Source organism: Rhea pennata, chromosome 6 (genome assembly GCF_028389875.1).
Source record: "Rhea pennata isolate bPtePen1 chromosome 6, bPtePen1.pri, whole genome shotgun sequence".
Lineage (NCBI taxonomy): Eukaryota > Metazoa > Chordata > Aves > Rheiformes > Rheidae > Rhea > Rhea pennata.
The window spans coordinates 36,525,135-36,544,546 of NC_084668.1; the positions used below are offsets into that span (position 1 = coordinate 36,525,135).

At 36.5% G+C, this 19,412-nt stretch overlaps 1 protein-coding gene across 5 annotated transcripts in view; it reads right to left on the minus strand.

Moving 5' to 3' along the window:
- Positions 1–19,412, minus strand: part of ABI2 (abl interactor 2) — a 72,361-nt gene that overhangs the window by 36,103 nt on the left and 16,846 nt on the right. For all 5 annotated transcript variants that reach the window (XM_062579173.1, XM_062579170.1, XM_062579172.1 and 2 more), the window contains exon 2: positions 6,174–6,341. In XM_062579173.1, the coding sequence (XP_062435157.1) occupies positions 6,174–6,341 (168 nt within the window). The remainder of the gene's footprint in view (positions 1–6,173; positions 6,342–19,412) is intronic.

Here is a 19,412-nt window from a genome sequence, read left to right on the forward strand (position 1 = left end):
ACCAGGTCTACGCACTGTCCCTCAGCGCAATGGAGCAGGTCGGCCTCTTCACAGCTCCTACAGTATTACTGCTTGTACAAGCATCAGCGCAAACACAGCACGTAAACATGCTCCACTGCACAGTACCCAAAATGTGCCACTCTGAATCAGGGCGGGATTCTTTTTTTTTCTTTCGTCACATGTTTTTATCCCTTCCCTGTGCCCGACCTTTGCCTCTACGGCACAGCGGAAGGAGGCATCCCGGGAACAAGCAGCAGCCGTACCAAAGACACTGTCTACAGAATCCTCACCTCACCTGCTGGGTGATCAGAAATCAGGCCCTCTTTTGATAACCTAAAAGTATGTGCCTGCAGCAACTCAGTAGACAAGCTCATGTTTACTATAGCTGAAAAATTCAAGCTCTGCTGTTATCACAGACTTCATCTGTGATCTGGACATGTCGCTAGAGAAGTGCAGAAATATTACACTGACAATTGTATGTACTTTATCTTACAGGCCTCTGATCCAGTTTTCTAAAATGCTGAACATCCCCAGCTACAACATCAATGCTATGAATCTGAAATGCTTTAAGATATTTCAAACAGCCTGAAACATCAAAATCTCATGGGTCTTAATGTGGTCACTCAAAACTGGTTTATGCCTTGAACATTAAACTCTCAATGCCTCAATTCTTATCTTCCATCTACAAATTAAAAAGAAAGTAATTAGTGCAGTGTTGGCAAGATTATTTCTTCCTTTCCCTGAAGCTCAAGAGCTTGACCTCTGCAACCTTAAGTCATGTTCTTTCAGCATTTTACTATACAATTATCTAAAGATACAATGTGACTGCATGCACATGTTATTGTAGCGATGGTATCTTGGCACTGTGCAAACTTGTTTCCATGAATGAAAAAGGGCGTTTTAATTATTAATAAGAGCTATGGGTACATCTGGTTTCCTTAAGGAATAGCGTGATCAGTGAGGCATGCCTACAGTAATAAACAATGAAATGCATAAAAACTAATTAAAAGCTGAAGCTCAAGTAATGGGAATTTTGTTGCCTGACAATTCAGAACAGCTTCTTTATCTTTAACTGCTGAGGAATGACTGATGGTTTTAAAATGGCACCCACAAATACCTTCAGAATTCTATTGAAAAGCATTCCGCTAGCAGGTTTTTCAAAAATTTAATTCTCTAGCCTCGTAGACTATTGGAACCCTAAGATCTTAAGACATCTATAAAACAGCAAAGAGGAACATTGAGGTATTTGGTTCCTAGAGAAAGGAGCAAAGATTAACCTACTACTACAGAAAATGAAAATATTAATCCTTAACAGACAGCAATTATTGCCTCTAGCACTGACATTAATGCCTTAAGCAAGACAGGAGACTGCTAACAGAACATTTGTTCAGGAATTTAGAAATCTTTGTTGACATAACATCATTTTTAAAACACTCAATTCAAAAAAAATCCAAGGAGAGAAGGAAAAAATTAGTATGTTTTAGGGGCTATAACTCGACTAACAAAACATCTGGCTTTGGAAGGTCTGCCAGGAAAAGCAGATGGGATGTGTTCTGCTCTTCTATAACTTAAATCACTATTCTCTAACAAGAAATTTTGGGTTTCTGCCAATATTATTACATAATTTTTCCCATAGCGCCATTAACCATTGGCAACAGCTTTTAATTGACAGATAGCACACAGTTTGTTAGAGATTAAGCTCATTACTACCAGCTTTTGATATGCTTTCCAAAATGCCTACAATAAGGCAAGGGCTACCTTGGCAGAGAGGGGGGAAAACCACTTTGTTTTTTTCTATTAGGAATTTTCTGAGCCATTTTGAACTGTCAATCTTCCATACCAAGTTCAATAAAAATAGCCTCAAGTTTTGTAAAGATTAAAAATAGTGAATATTTTAAGTAATTTCTGGGATTCCCAAATTAAGGGTATTTACCACTTCATTTAGTAGTCCCTGAACTCGTAGTTTTTAGAAATACTCTCTTTTAGATGTGAAACTTTCCAGAGTATTAAGTTAGCATTTTGAAAGTCCAATCTGCAGTGAAAATGCAGAAATAAAGCATTCCAATTTCAATTCACAACTTACTGTCGCTGTGTTAGTCTAGGCTTTTAAAATACAGTCAAAATTTCTTAAGAGAAAAGGCTGCTTAAATACAATGTTGCCAGTTGGATTTTTTTTTAAATCTAGTTTGCTAGATCTTAAAAAAATGAATTCAAAAATTACCTTGACAATCAGATTACTGCTTTAAAATAAGCAACTGTCCAAACTTAACACCTTAGGTAGGAATGTGACATTGTAGTTGCTTCAACTGTTGAGAAAGAGGTTATAATGATACCAAAATGCTGAAAAGCTACCTGCTCTGTACACTGCTAAAATCTACTCTGAAAAATAGATTTGCATTATCACTTGCGAAGGAGTGTGGCTATACTCAACAGCTTGTAAAAAAAAAAATAAAAACATCTCCAAGCCTTTCCTGATATATCAAGAGGAAGTCCAGCTGAACTTCCCTGCAGAGAGGAGCCCGCTCACACATGCTGTTACAGTTAAACCGAGCATCGCGTGCTGACTACAGAGCAGTTCAAATCCACAGGCTTCCCAGCACCTACGAACTGCTCTGACAGACAGCGTCGTGGGGGTCGATTTCTGTAGAAACTGCATGAAGCAGACTTCTCCATCACGCAACGCCGTTGAAGATAATTCATCACTATTACTGTATTCGAACACTGCAACAGTTGCTTATAAATTAGACTGTTTTCAGGCTACCTTGTTCACTAAAAATACTTTGTAACCAAACCTGACAAAAATAATTGCTCATCATACAAAATTGAAACCTGAAAATCTGCCAGATTAATTTAAAGAATTTGGACATTATCAACATTCCAGAGCATTTGCTGACTTGAAAAAATTAATGCAAATGCTTTAGCAAGTATAAATACTTATACAGATGATCTGTATTTAGTATTTAAATTTTCAGCCAAATACGAAACAGTGCACACCATCTAGTTCTGGACAAAGTTCAAGAAGGCAAGTAAGAATAGATTCATCAGCTTTCAGACCAAACTGAAGCAGTCTTCAATTTTAAACCAATAGAATTTAATCACTTGCATAAAAATAGTTTCAATAGTAGTAATTTTCTTATTCAGGACCTACGTATAATCTGAAAAAACACAAATGATTATCAACTTCCTTTTCAGTTCTTTGTTTAAGTTGGCATATGGAAAGAAACATAGAAAGTGATATAATTTGGCATTCTGTCAACGAACAGAAAACTAGAATATTTCATCTTCTAAAGTTAATCAAGTCTCTTCAAGTCAGAGCTACATTGAACAAAAAAGGCACTTTTGAAAAAGTTTTTTTTACTAAGAGCTAAATGATTTTTCTCCTTTCTTTGGAGAATATGTGGAAACCTAGAACTTCAACTCAAAATTAAAAGCAGGTCTACACAGCCAGATGTCATAATCTGCACTAGTGTGTTCTACATTTAAATATCAATACCTACTGAACAAAGTATTAATGCAATAATGCATAGTCAAATATGAGTGGATAGTAGTTACGAGTCTCTTATCTGTTCCAAAACACTGACATCATTTCAAGTAAGATTGTTTGAACTGTTAATTTGGCTTTTTACCCATGAAGCTTTTGAAGTGGTGCTAGAAACAGTACACTAAACTTGACCCCCAGTGTGAAAAAGCCTACAGAAATTTTCTGCAGGTTAGGCCTGTTCCAGGATAAGAAGTATAATCAAAGTTCCTGAACAGAAATGGTTTTTTACATACAAGCTATGATAAAAGAAATAAAAAATGTTGAAAGGAAAATAACCATTGAAATTAAGAGAGAAAATATAGCCAACTACAACACAAGTATCATGGGATGAACCCATTTCCACGTGTATTAAATTCAACTTTAAAAAGTTCCTTGGACCACAACACGCGTGCATGTGTGCCTGTGAAATACTTTAAGCTCTGTTTTGTTGTACAATTGCAGCGTACGAATTCTGGTAGATGTATCTCCATTGGGTATTGGGCACTGGAAATTTAATGGTCCATTTTAAATAACTACCCAGTTTGCATATGTACCAATCCTGCCTATGCAGCAAAGACGATCAGACTTCATATCTCAATCTGCATAAAACTTATTCTCAGAATGAAAAAATTTAAAATTTCATGATACGTCTCCCAAAAGCTGATTTACTCAAACTGTGTGACAAATTTTTTGCATCAATAAAATGCAGAATCTAGTGAAGTCTGAATGAAAATATTTTTCCTTAATATATTGTCTTCTGCATCAGGCTCTCAAATAATTGAAATACTTATCAACTGGCCCTAGCTTGCCTGCCAAGAAGCATATATCCAAGACTGTGTGCATACAGGTATATTTGTATGTGGGTGTATACAGGTGTATTTGTGTGTTTACACACACAGAGCATATATATAGCATGTAAGTATACACATGCACACACAAATACATGCAAGATGTACGTAATAATATAAAATTTGTGGCTGGGGGAGGGGGGGAGAATGACTTGCCCATAGATTAAAAAGTAGCATGCAGTGGAAGAAAGCTTCTCAGCTTATTTCTGAGAAACCAGTTGCATGAGATAATTGAGCCAGCCTAATAGTACAGTGCCTTCAGAAAGGCAAACCCCCAACACCCCCTCCATTTCTTCGCATCTGCTCCAGAATTCATCTGATCCCTCAGTGAGCCAATTCAGCTCATTAACCTAGAATGAAGTTATTCACTTCTTTTGCTGGGCCAGATCACTGCCAGCTTAGCAAGCTTTTCAGCACCAGCAAGGCAAGTTAACAGATGAGCTTAACTCACTTTACAGAAAAAATTTCAACTTTCAGAGAATTTATAAGTGTGATCATTCACAAGATACATAAATAATAATCTCTCAACCAGAGACAAAGTAACTGTAAAAAATATGGCAGCCACTCTGAATACTAAGATATCTATCAGTTCTCTTTGATTCATTTATAAAAATACACCACACTATTCTGATCTTTGTTCCCTTCTATCCTGCTCTGGTGTTGTTTTCTTCTTTCATAATGCTGCATCATCCTCTGAATCCACTCACTCTTCTTCCCTCTTCCAGATCTACATACTGATTAACTACTTGCTTATTTCCTAACTTACACAGCTCCCACTTCCAAATCTCTTTCTAAATACCACATTCCTCTTTTCTTAATTGTAACACTATCATATGGAGACCAAGAAATTTCATCAAACTTGTAGTAGCTAAAATATATTGGTCAAAACAGGACACAAAAGTGCCTGCCTACCTTTGTCTTCTAGAAATGCTCAGTAACGGAGCCAATCAACTCTCCAGTAAATGAAAAAACAGAATGTGCTGTTTCATTGCTCTTACTTTCTCCTCTTAATCCATCATTTGCATGCAAGCCTCCAATATATCTATTCTTTATCTTCAACCCACTCCAGTAGGCAGAGTCAGAACTCTCATCAATGTAATAGCAGGACACAGGTTCCCGATATTAGTAGTTTAGTTTACTGCTGCCCGGAAAAACTGCAAACCATGGCAGGAGTTGTAAAGCTATATACAAACATGAGACAGCATCATTTCACCTTCCGTTCGTGTCATTGCAAACAACACCTTCAGAAAAGCCAGAAGAGAAGTATTTTTACCACCTACGCTTTTGTCATCAATATTAAAGCAACAGGAAAAGTAAAAAGATGACAAGCATAATTTTCCACTGTTTATTTCATACTTCCTTCTAATTCTAAGTGCATGTAGCCATTTAATAGCAGGCACAGTAAGCCACCAGATAAGAGTTGGATTAGTTAATCTGCCCTTCAATGTAATATTTGGAATTTCTCATTAACAGTTTTCCTGTGCTTTTCACTTCACAGGCAAAACAAAACCCTCTAAACAATAAACAGATCAAGATTATATTTAATTTCTTATCCTATATAACATGCTCACACTAACAAAAATATCATAAAATCACGAGAAGAGATGCTTCCCAGGTTTAACATGAGAATCAATATATCCCTCTGTTTTAAGGGAAAGTATGTTTTCTCATTCCTAAAATATCAGGTAAGCCTAACTCACAAATAATTTTATCCCTGCTGTACAATTTCAAGAACAAATTGCAAATAAATAAATAAATAAATAAATAAAAGTAGGGGAAAAAGGGAAAAAGGAAAAAATTCTCACTTGTGAAATATGGTTGATTGAAGATTCCATGCGTCGAAGCTGGGATGCCTGGATATCCAGCATTTGGAGAACATTGTTGGCCAAAGTGTTGATCAGATAGGCTACGCTTGCTAATGACTGGGTTGTGTAGGCTTTGGTTTCTTCTAGGGCTCGCTGCTTATCTGCTGACTAAAAGAAGAAATAAAAGTTTATTTAGTAAAGTCTCTCAGGTAAATATTTTCCAGATTAACTCCTCTTGTCTCTCTTTAAAGGATGAGTATTTCTAGATGTCTAACTAATTCTGCATTAAAATTATCATTTTTCTTCCTTTACATTTCTTCATCATACAGAAGATACTAACTTTGTACATTAGCAGTTTCTATACTTTACAAAAGGAACTAAGCTATTATACATGCTAATCATTTCCAGAAATATCTAAAAGTGCAACATCTTACTTTGCATTTTAGCAATAAACTTCAAAAGCGCTCTCAAATGCTTAACACTTTTTATGATTTTATACTCATAATGTGGTTTGTTTATCCAATGAGACACAAAATGTTCTTATTACAGAATTAAGGCTTCTTTCTAAATTTGTATTTCAATTAGACCTCCTAAGTGCTTCCAAGGATCTGTCAAACACCATATTCTTCAACTCTCCAAATTATTGAAACCTCATTACTGCCATGAATGGCCATTAGAAATGGAAGTACTTTGTCACAATGAATGAACTATAATTACTCTCCTAAGAATTAAAGTTGAGAGGAAACATTTTTAAAAAGAACAAGTCCACACTCTAGATTCAAACCTGCTTTGTGCTTTCCTACCCTGTCAATATTGTCTTCCATGAAGAATTAGTATGATCCATTTTTCTAGTATCAGAGGACTTAAAAATATGCAGGCTATCAAGCCTAACAGAAGTTAGCACACACTTTTAAAAACATTAGAATTATTAAGCTACGAGTTTAGACCACAGGGTTCTGTTTCTCATAGAATAGTAGTTAACATCACTAAAACCTAATTTGTATACAGTATAAAGAATACAGCTTAAAGCACTGGTAAAACATACAACTGAGATAATCCCTGGTTTCCAGTTTTTAGGTTTTGAATACACTGAATTGCAATCAGGTGATGTTCAGCCTCCTCACAGTCTGATCGCACTGTTTTGGGGGCAGGTTCAGCTCAGTTGGTTAGAGCGTGGTGCTGCTAATGCCACGGTCGTAGGTTCAGCCCCCGTATGGGCTATGCTGAGGGCTGGACTAGATGACCTCCAGAGGTCCCTTCCAACCTTACCAGTCTATGATTCTATGATTCTCAAGCAACAGCTGACAAGCGGCCTCTACTCCCACCTCCCATCATGATACTAAATTTCCTAATTTCCTTTTTCTCTGCATGTGATTCACACAAGCTGAGTGTCAGATACAAGAAACATGCTCTTACATTAGGGAGGAAAAATTAAGTAATTCCACATCTTTCAGCAAAAGTTGAGTCTATGATCCATTTGGCTCTATGTATTTTAGGGAAATGCTGAAAGCAAGGATATCTTTACTTCAGAAAAAACATCCGTACAGCTCAATATACTTCCTGAGGCTCTGCACTAAGAACCTTAAGAGCAAAATTGGTAGCTTTCAAGAAAAATATCCATGTCAGTACAGATTCAGGACTTCAGTTAAATCCCCATATCAAAGATGCTGAATAGTTTTTCTTTACAAGTAGCCTCCTGTGCATCAATTCAGAGCAATGGTTTCCTCGCTGAACTGCTAGCTTCCATCTTCTTGCAGGTATCAAGAAGATACTGGTAAGAAGATTGCCAGACTGGTATCACTTCCTATTCTGCTTCCTAGAACGGAGGATAGCAGCAGTAGCTGCTAACAAGAGCTCCCAAGATGGTCCAGGAAGGGAGGAATGCTGTGGAAGGCAAGCAATCTTCCCTGGCTGTTTCCTTCCCATACAACAGATGGGAAGACAACTTCTCGAGGCACAGCAAGTGGATGTTTCCCAACAGTATACTCTTGTAAATATTGCCTGACGTCCAGCTATAAAGGAGGAGGGAAAATGCTATCCCCAGACCCGACCTTCAGGCAACTGGGTAGCATGTATTTTTTATAAAAGAGCTCCAAACTTATTGTAAGGACTTCCCATATGTAGGGAAACAGAGCTCTCTGCCTCCACTTCCATACTCCTGGTTTCTAAACGCAGTGAAAACTTTTCCCCTATTCCTACACATAACTTCAGCCGGCTGTGCAAACATCACCACAGCAGGCATACACAAAGGACACTTTTACAGCTATGCAATTTCTAAATAGCAACAATAAAAATGACCAGAAGCTCGTGAGTTTTGCTCTGCAGCTGCTGACCAAGTCTATTTATAGAAGCAGAAACTGCTGATTTACATTAGCACAGTGTACATCCAGAATAGCTGAGCAGAAGCCAGGAAACGCAATTTTGTCATTAATAGCCAAAGTGTTTGAGAACAAAAGGAAGATGCTATCGTTCTAGAAATTATGAACTTCTGCTGTGAACTTATTGCTTAAAGAAGCACCAGATATGAATCCACATTGAGAGCTAGTCCTTCCACTGATGGAACCTAATAGCCAAACTGAAGTCACACCTCTTTATACTAATTCAAATCAACAAGGAGCTAACTTCTCTGTGTTCAAACACTAAAAACACTAACTTTTTTTTTTTTCACAAACAACTGTCCTATAAACACATTCGGAACTAGTATTAGCACAAAAACCCTTTTGATTGAATGCTCCAGTTCATGCATTTCGCTGATGGCCCAAAAAAGTATGGTTCGCTCTGTATGGCTTTATATAAAACCTGGAAACAAACTTGACTCATGCTTGGCACAGCAAAATTAAATTTGAAACGTTTTCCTATATACTGTAAGATGCAAAATGTGTTTAATTTTCAAACCAAAATCAGTATTTATACCTACTGTCAAGCCACCTCATGATAAAAGGTTTTTATTTGATGACAGGATTTTAAAATAATCAAGTTTACCTTAAAAATTTTCAAGAGAGTTGAAAACTTGGGCCTTACACAACTAACCAGAAAAACAATCCGAAATACTTACAGCATGTTAGAAGTTCCCCTATGGAGCTATAATAATGCGCATCAACTCAATTTTAGCTTGGAACGATAAGCAGTATTTATATAATTTATATAACGATAAGCAGTATCTTTTTAAAAGCAGATTTCCAGAGACGATATGTTATCATACATTCCTACGTAACCACTTCCCCACTTACGCTCCCGAAGGATGCAAATTTATATTGTTAGCAACTGCTGCCATGCTCAACGAGATCAAATGATTTAGAGAATTAAATGGTACACTGATTACTACACCTGGGTATTCTGTGTAACTAATGGAGTACCTTTAGTATCTGCAAATAAACTCACAATTTCAAGTCATCAGAAAGTCAAACTGAAGTATAACCCTCATCAGAGTAAGATTTGATACCCTGATTTTAACTCACAACAGATAAAGGATTTAAATACAATCTGTTATCTCGTCAGCTTCCAGCTTGGACATATCAAACAGTGGTACAAAGGTACTTGAACATCACAGCTGGATCATTTGCACAGCCTTAAGGAGATAAAAAAAATGTATCACTGATGTCTTCTATGCCTACATTAGCTAATTCACATGCAGCAACTTAGCTTCTATCATTATTTTTCTACACAATGCACACACACCCTGGTCCATGCTGAGCTGCAAAGGCAGCATCCTTTTCTCATGCTCTCAGTAGTGAGGGAGAGCACTATTTCAAACTGAGCACAGAGAGCTCAGCTGACGCTACTGTCAGCCACATATGGGGAGAGGAGGGTGGCAGCTACCATTAAGAGAGGCTACATCAGCCACAGCAGGATATGATACCCCATACACTTAGATGGGGCAGCGGCCAGTGCCCTGCCCAGCTCTCTCCTGGAGAAGACTTTCAGCTTTTTAGAAAGCACTCACTACTTCAGGGAAGAAAACTAACTAAATAAATAAACTGCAGACTAAATGGAAATATTTCACTGGATGGATCCTGCCTGTAAGCCACAGACTAGATCACAGAGGCTACTCTGTATGGAGCTGGGGCTTTTAGATAACAGGAGAAAGTCAAAGTATTCACTGAAGTCAGCTACCAATGCACTGACTTCAAATTTAGCCAGCAAACGCATATATTACATATACAGTGCAATGGTATATGCTTACTTTCAGAAACTGTAGAGAAAGTATATTAATAGTTTCCATTCCTAAATGCAAGTCCAAACAAAGACGGACACTAAATCTGAAAGAGCTCAGGAACGATAATACAAATACTCGGTTGAAAATATTTCTCCTTTTTCTATCAGATCGTAGAACCCAAATTTAAGTGCAAAGTTGAGTATTTTTCAGGCAGAGCATAGTGCCTGCACATCACTTTTTCTAGCCACATTGAAAACTCCATTTAAACAGCACAATTACAATACCAGATTTGAATAAGAAATGGCCTAGACTGCTGACTACATAAGATACCCTTTAACTTCAGAAATTAAATCTTTCAATTTTTTTCTATGTAGGGAAATATAAACTTTTGTTCTTATACAAGCAATATGAAAATAGATGAAAAAAGGAAGAAAAAAGGACATTAAATGGAAAATGTGGGGCAGATGAGAGAAGAAACTATGCAGCAATGCACTAAGGTATGCAAAATGCCAAAATAATTTGGCTATATGAACAGCAAAAAGAAATCTTACATGTACATGTATCACAGAAAACAGGGCTAGAAAAGACCCAAGAGAATTTAATGGATCTGCAAACCCCCAAGTGGTATCAGCCAGAACACAGTGATGAAGCCTGTTAGGCCACTTTAAGAACTTTAAATTCCTACAAAAAGACAGCTAGCAATGTAGAAAAAAAAATACTGGAAGGAAACAAATGATGGAGGCAACTTGAGCACTGCAGCAACATTTATGACTACAGTGAGAATATCAGCTCAACTAGATGAAACAAGCAGTGCTATCAGGAGAAAAATTAGAAGAACAAACATTTCAGACAGCAACGTGTTTTTAAAAAACAAACAAACAAAAAACACTCTTTTGGAAGAAGTCAGTTAAGAGACATCTGAAAGTTCATCAGAGGAAGCACTAAAAAGTTGCTGGCAGTTTAGCTAGATGCAGTAGTTATCTTTCTTGCTTTGGTTCCAAAAATTTACGATTGTTTAACCATTAGTCATTAACTTGGAAGTCCAAAGTTTTTATTTGGGCTAACAGAACTTATACTACAACAAATTCTATTAGCCAAGCCAGGTGCTCGGGACCTCTGGGCACGTAAAGAAACTGTGATGTCTAAGTCGGATCCTGATAACAAAAGATAACAGAATCTGTTGCTTTTAATCTCAATATGATGAACAGCGTTTTCTTCCAAGATTAATGCTTAATGTAGAACTGTGGGGGGCGAGGGGAGGTAGTTTTTCTTTCTTGAGGCTACCACCATTCACAACTATCCCTAAACCTAAAAATCTCTTAACAAAAATTTCTGAATGGAAAATCCCAATTCATATTCAAATCAACTCCTCACTGTTCAATGTGTTTACTCAGTAACACTTAGCTGTCAAACTGGAAATTGAAGTTCAAAAGTGTAATATGGGACTAACTACACTGATAGATGTGTCCAGAATCTAATAATCACTTCTCAACATATGTAATATATCTCAATATTTTTCAAAGCAGGACTGTTTAGTGAAACAAAATTCATACTTAACATAACGTATATGATAAAAATTTAACAGTAAAATCTTAAGAATCAGCCCGAAGACATTTTGTTTAATCAATACAGTAGTTGTTCCTTTAGATTACTGCTTATAGATACCTAAAGGGGCATTTGTCTAAGATCAGCAAGCAAAACTCCTCAGGTTTCTGTCTAGGTTTCATGAGCTCCAAGAAGCCTGAAGAACAAAAGTTACAAGTCACAGAGTTCAACAAACTTTCATTATTCAATACAAAACATATGCAACTGTGATAGTGACACAGAACGCTACTTCAGTTTTTCTGGGAAAAACAGAAAATTGAGCTTTTATATCACTTTTCCATTTTATCTGTTGCTGAATTCCTTGAAATTAATGGAAGCCTTATACATAATTAAATATTTTATACACATTTATTTAACTGCACAGATGGTATTTGCTTAGCCCACCCAAGTGTTTTCCAAGGACCTTTGGAAAGCTAGAAAAAACGACTGAGAAGAAAACTAAGCATCATTAGTTCCATAATTATGCCAGAATGATGCCAAAAAGTTAGATAACTGTCAGTGCAAAATACAATAGCTTTCTGTTTTAACAAGCTACCTCATTAAATACTTGCTCAAGAACATCTCATATTACTACTTCACTACTTCATTCCCAGTATACAAAACGTGTGATATACAATTCACAAGTAACTGGTCTTATCCATATCATATAAGAAGTAGATGAAACAAGTATGAAAAACCAGAAGCAATCAGTGACATGTTAGAACAGAAAGAAATAAGATCTGTCATAACTCTTGAAAAAGTTAGTGCTGCAGGACGATTAGAAAGCTTCAGAATCAATTCATCAATTGCAAATCTCTAAGTGTAAACCTTCTTCTCCACTTATTTGCTCATTTGTCTAATTACTACTGTGATCCTTATTTTAGCAAGGGAAAGTGCCAGCTTGATCTATTCATGACCCTATTCAAAAGTATACGAATTTCTTTATAAAAATAAGGGAGTTGACAGTCATCTTCCCCACATGCACTCTACTCCATAAACATTATGAATTACTCAAATGTTAAGAAACATAACTAAAATTTCAGCTATAGATGGGGAACACTTCTTCATATGTACCCTTCTACACACCCACGGACAATTTCTCTGACAACTTTCTATCATTTTATATACAACAGAACATCATAAGCAGTAAAATACAATACAAAATACACAAGCAGCAAATACAAGTAAAATACACAAGCAGCAAAATGCACTGAGATCACGAAACACAAAAGACAAGATTAATGAGACAGGTAATTTGTAATAGAATGTGGTAGAAATGGTAGCCCTGGACTTTGGAGATAAAATATTTTTACTTTGTAATTAATTCTAAGGTGGCCTTATTTGGATAAATAACTAAAAGTTACATGCTTGACAACTCTCTCTACCATCTGTGAAGAGTGGAGCATGCTAAGCATAGTAGCGGTGGTTGCTCCTTTTTTTATTAGTGAAGTACTCTCAGCAGTGACAGCACACAGAGCAAGAATCAGCCCTATAATAACCTTGAGCTGTCATCGGTGTATACAAAGAGGTAACAGTCAGCCATCTAAAACATCTCCCTTACAAACATCTTCAGTCAAACTGCAAACTATGTTTCTTTCTTTGCGATCAATTGTACCAGACAACATCTAAATGAAAGGCCCAACACAACACCTTTTGAGCTGAGATCACGCAGCAATCCAAGCACAGCCATCAGTGAAGCTGTACAAGGAGCTATGGCATTCAGGCAAAACTTAATCATTACAGAAAATACCAGTGTTAAAATTAAGAATATATAAAAACTATCATTAGATTTTATAATTCAAACATCATTCAAAGAGCAAACCGTAAATGTGGTATTAAAAAAAAAAAGCCATTTCCAAATGCAAGGTTAAGTACATTCTTCATATTCCACTGAAACAAATATAAATAAGGTTCTTTCTATGTTCTTTATAATAATTTAACTTAAATTGTCTAAATATTAATAAAAACCATACTGAGGTATATACTTCCCATTTATACTTCTGCAAAGTCTTTGACATCATTTTGTTCTGTTTTTCACATTCTACATCAGATTACTAGAAACTCTATATTGATACACTAATTAGATGTCATTAGAATTTCTTGATTGTAAATGTGACTTCCTAAATTTTTAAGCCAGCAGAAGCTCAGTATCAATAAGCAGTTGCAGCTAACATCAAGTCATTCTCCTTATTAAAGTCTTGTTTTTAGTGCAGTTGATTCATTTCATATTTTCATTTCTGTGCTAAATCTCAGAATGTAGGTTTGATTAACAGCTAGAAAAGCTACCTTTCAAAGAAACATATGCAGAGCCTAACCTCCTCTATAGGAACTGGAAAAGCAGCTTTCTAAAATACATTTGGCATACTTCAAGGCTGCCAGTGAGGGAAACATTAATCCACTGGTTTGAAATCTATGACAACAACATCATCACACTGCATCCCAAGTTAAAACAAAAAATGACAGCTGTGAACCAGCACAGTTTCTCTGACATCTAATGACTTGCAGCACTGTTTTCACACTGGTAGCACCACTGCAATAAATCTGCCATCCACTTCCCTCAAGTGTCACCTGGATCAAACTTAGTATTTATTTCCATACATTCACTAACACTGAAGATCACTTCCACGTGCAAATGTCTTATAAAACCGGCAAGTTTCTGCTTTTTGAAAGTAGGCCCAAAGCACTGTTTACATTCAGAAGCAGGGTATGTTTCATTCATATAAATGAACTAAACAAGGTTTCAATGAAGTTTGTTCACCACATAGTGTAGTTTATAACGACACATCATAGAAAACTGAACAGCATTCTAGCATCCAGATGCGTTCGCACCTGAAACGTAGTTAACATGTAGCTATACTAACAGAATTCATCACCGCTTTGCAGTGTATGTAAATCTTGCTTGAGAAGCAATGAACAATGACATAATCCTCTTTCCCGTGTGTATATAGAGCTGACACTGCTTATTCTGACAATTAATAGAGGCTTTTAACTTCACCTTACTCTATTAGCTCTTCTGCAACAACACAGCTGAGAGAACAGGATCATTTTCTAGTTAACACCACAATATAATCATTATTAGAATTCCAAATACAAGGCCAGATTTTCCTTTAATACGAGCACAAATTCACCATGTTTGTCAAGCCATCAGAGACTATTTCAATACAAATGTGCTGAATGAAGACCTGGAGAAAGAAACAGATCTGCAGGCTACACTTTGCTATTTACGGTATCTACTGTTCTATGATGCTTCACTGAGGAAATTATAGTGTGCAACAGACTTTTCACTGAGTGTACAAGTAAAACTCACTGGTGCTTTCAATTCCCCTCAAAAAACAACTTTACAGATACTTGATAAAAATAAAACAAGTTATAATACCATCTAAAAAGTTGCTTTTCAGAAGCAAAATGGGCTTCAGAAGTTAAAACAAACTACAGTCTTTGAGTAATTACATTCCACTATATAAAAACTGTTATTCACATCAAGTGTTTTCTCCTTAACAAAATCAAAAGGGAAGATTTTTAATCCCTTTCAAACAATCTGACCAAATCTATCAGTTAGATATAGATAGATAGATAGATAGGTACAGATATAGATAGCTAGATATAGAAAGATTATCTCAATTTCCTAAAACATTCTCCAGTTCACAGAGGAGCACGTAACATCTTAGTTTTTCCCAATTTTGCAATTTCTTCTTTCTCCTACAAATTCTCTAGTCAATTCATTACACAGCAACGACTGAGGCCAACTAACCGCTTGAATTCACCATCGCAGGCAGTTAGCTGTAGCAGCAGAAGCAGCCCACTGCCAGAGATTACAATCTTATAGCAAGAAAAGCTAAGCGGGATGCATTGCCATGTCATCAACCATCACAGTTTACAGCCTAAAGTACTATATAATTAGTCAGATAGCAGGACAGGTTAGCAAGTCAGGCTGTAATTGCAGCATATAAGGGGAAGATATACACCCTATTCAGCCAACAGCCCTCAAAAGACAGGCAGGCAAGGAGGTAGAGATGACACCCACGTCAGCTACCACAGCTACATCAGGCTGCTACTGGGCCATGCTGCATCAGGCACAGCCAAAAGGAGTATGTTAGCCCAAATACCAAAGCTTTGGGTATCTGACCACAACACATGCCATCACGTTATCCTCAGAACTCTTCCCACGTTGTCAAGCCAGTTAACAAAAGTCTTTCGATTGCCATCCAACGTCCCTATTTCTCACATTAGCTCCCCCCTAAAATCTATCGTTACTACATTTTAAATTTAGCTGTGGCAAAAAAAAAAAGGTTGTGAAAGAAATAAAATAGCCTAGTTAACAGTAATAGGAGTATGTTGTTTCGAAGACAGTAGACAGAGCATAGGGTTTAAACTACACAGGGGACAGGAATTTGCATAATTACTCTTCTATTTCTGGAAAATAACCATATTGGGATTACACAATTCCTTTCACATTGATTAGTTAACTCTAAATTTGCAATGGTTCTTCCTTGATAATTTACAAAGCTGCTGCCAATTCTGATAGTCAACTAGCAGAATACACTCAAATACAAAAACACACTCAAAGGAATAACAGTCTTCAGAAACATGCCCATTACCTGGCAGAAAAAGAAATATTCCAAGACTTTCATAAGAAAGAGTAGAGAACAAAATCAAAAACCTTCACACAACAGGAGCAACATACAATACTCCTCTGAGGCAGTAGAGCCACTGGCAGCATACTAGAACTCCAATACTTCAAAAATTATGCTCAAATTAGTAGAACCAGGGTATGCTGCAGTGGCCATTGCTCAAATCTAAAGCAGAAGATTAAGAGATTAGAGAAGGCTTCCCTACATCTCTCCATGGAAGTTCCCCAATCTTTTTACCACTATAGCCCTTACTGCCTATTATAGAACCACCTAAAGTCCAAATTCTCCGTCTCCTCCAATAATTCATGGTCACATATGCCACAGAGTCACAGCACCCAAAATGCTCGTTTACATTTCATTACACAAGCAGACACAGACGCTCTCTTACCTGACTCTAAAAAATCAGAGCAGCCACACAACTCATTGGCCTTTTTTTTTTTAGCCCTCATTGGAGAAACTTGCCAGAAAGACAGCAGCAGCAAACTACATGTCAGGAAGCTTGATCCTGATGTCCATAGTCAGCCTTCATGCTGAAAGCTGCCCTCTGTTATATTACCACTCTGCAGAAGGTGGGGTAACACCCAAGAATGGATGCAGAGCCATAAAGGCATCAAGATAAAGCCTAGATTAAACAGATTAAAAAAAAAAAAAAAAAAAAAATTTTAAAAAAGGCTAGATTAAAGTCAGTATCACTGTAACAAAAAGAAATGAAAGGAAGTTAGTAAAAGTTCTCTCTGAAAAGTGCTACACAAAACCCATGCCTTCTTGTCCAACAGATCAGTTCCCTGGGTACCCTGAGAGTTGTACCTGCTTACTTTCCTGACAGATAATGTTTTTACAATCTTTTTCTCACATTACCGTTACAAAACACAACGGCAGAGGGAAAGTGGGAGACTTCCTTCAGACTGCAGAAACAATTAATTGATAGCCAAAGTCCCGATCTCTGTTCAGCAGTCCCTGAATAAATATCAAACATTTTATAAAAGTAAAAGCCTTTTCTTCCAGATAGAAATGTCAGCATAAGTCTCAGGCATCAATTGCTAGAAATAGTTTTCTTTTCAACAGCTTATCAACTTTGCTCATGTTTCTAATAGAGTGGTCAGCCCAAAAAAATAGAAAGCTGCAGAAGACATTTTAGTTCAGCTATACTCCAACTTTGGTATGCTTCTAAAAATTTAAGAATCTCAGATAATTAGCAGAAAAATCATTCTTGCAGGCACTGTAGGTAACTGGAAGCTATTTCTCTCTTTCCCAGTTTAACCAGTAGTTTTGGTCCATCTACTTCAAAATTAGAAGTAAACCTTTTGTCAGTTGCTGTGTAGTTCAACAGCAAAGTTGCTATATACAATCTGCAGCATATAACTTAACACTGCAGCATCAAGTTTTCTGTAATTATTTCCAGCAATATCTGTATTTTACAAACACATTTTCCTAAGTATGACCTACTTTCACACTAATTACAGTGCATCTTACCCAGAAAGAGACTGCTCTATGCCAGTGGTAACTCTGTTTTTTAAAGTAGCATAAGAACATTTTACATACATCAAAAAACATGCATTTAGTTAACTATATTAACTATACTATACTTGTACACAATCACCTCCACATAATTTTAAAATCATTCCTTCTGTAAATGGTGGAATTAATAAGTACCAAATTAACAAGGTACAAAACAAGGATAAACCCAATTTGGATAGAGTTTACAGTTTGTTTCTTACAACCCTCAGACAGAAAAACACTGATATTCTTAAGAGATCATAGAGCCATCACAGAATTTCTCTCTAGCAATATGATTTCTGTCTGCTGAAGAAAAACCATAACTTGAAACACACGTAAATCTAAATGCTCTATGGGTCTTCTTGTTCAGCCACAAAAGATCACAGTTCAAAGCATCAGCTGGGATGCGCCTGAAGAGACTGTTTTACTGAAAACTCATTCAAGACATTATCAAGCATTTTGTACAGCAAATGTTAAAGACTGTCAATTTACTAATGGTTATTCAATATTAACAAACTTAACAAATCAGTGATCCACATACACTTATACTTAAATTCTTCAGTGTAGAAAATACATCAGATTAGTTAGTGGTAGGCATTACCAGATTAAATACAGTAACCAAAGTTATTTTCATCAAAATTTCATCACTCCTATAAAAGAAACTAAAGTCCAAGTTAATACATGATCACTCTTCAGTCAAAAAAATCTCTCCAAACAAACATCTTTCTCCCCTTGTACGCGAGGCTACAGAAATTAGTATGGAAACTCTCAAACCACCCTCTACATTGAAGCCAGAGATAGCTGTCAGATCATGCTAGGGACTGGCTCAGCTGGAACTGTGCTGCCCATCTCAGATAAAAGTACTGCACCAATCTGTTGCAAATATTAAGATGCAGAAACCTTACCAGCAATTAGTTTATTTTCAAGAAGCCTACTAAAAGTCAAGAAGCATATAAACGCTTTAACTTAGTTTGCTATTCTGTTAATTCTATTAAGCCGATTTTGAAAAATTAAACAAAAGCTAAAATATGGTCACGAAGTAATACGCACTCTGAGTTTAACAGTGAATGATAGAACAGAGAATTGACAAAGCATAGCAGAAAAGCCGTAATCTATATCTTTCAAATCTTTCGTGCATCTCGACGCTTTAACAAAACCTACAAGTTCAAAAGAAAACATTCAGTCACTGTCCTGTCTATCTGCTCTGCAGTTGTTCACTTTTTTTGACCAAAACTGCTTATTTTGGCCAAACTCAAGAACTACTATCTGAACAACTTGGTTAAGCGATTCATTGGCCATGTTAATTCTGCACATCCGAAGCATTTTCAATAATTACTTAAACTACAGAAAAGAATCTGGTGTGTTTTCCAA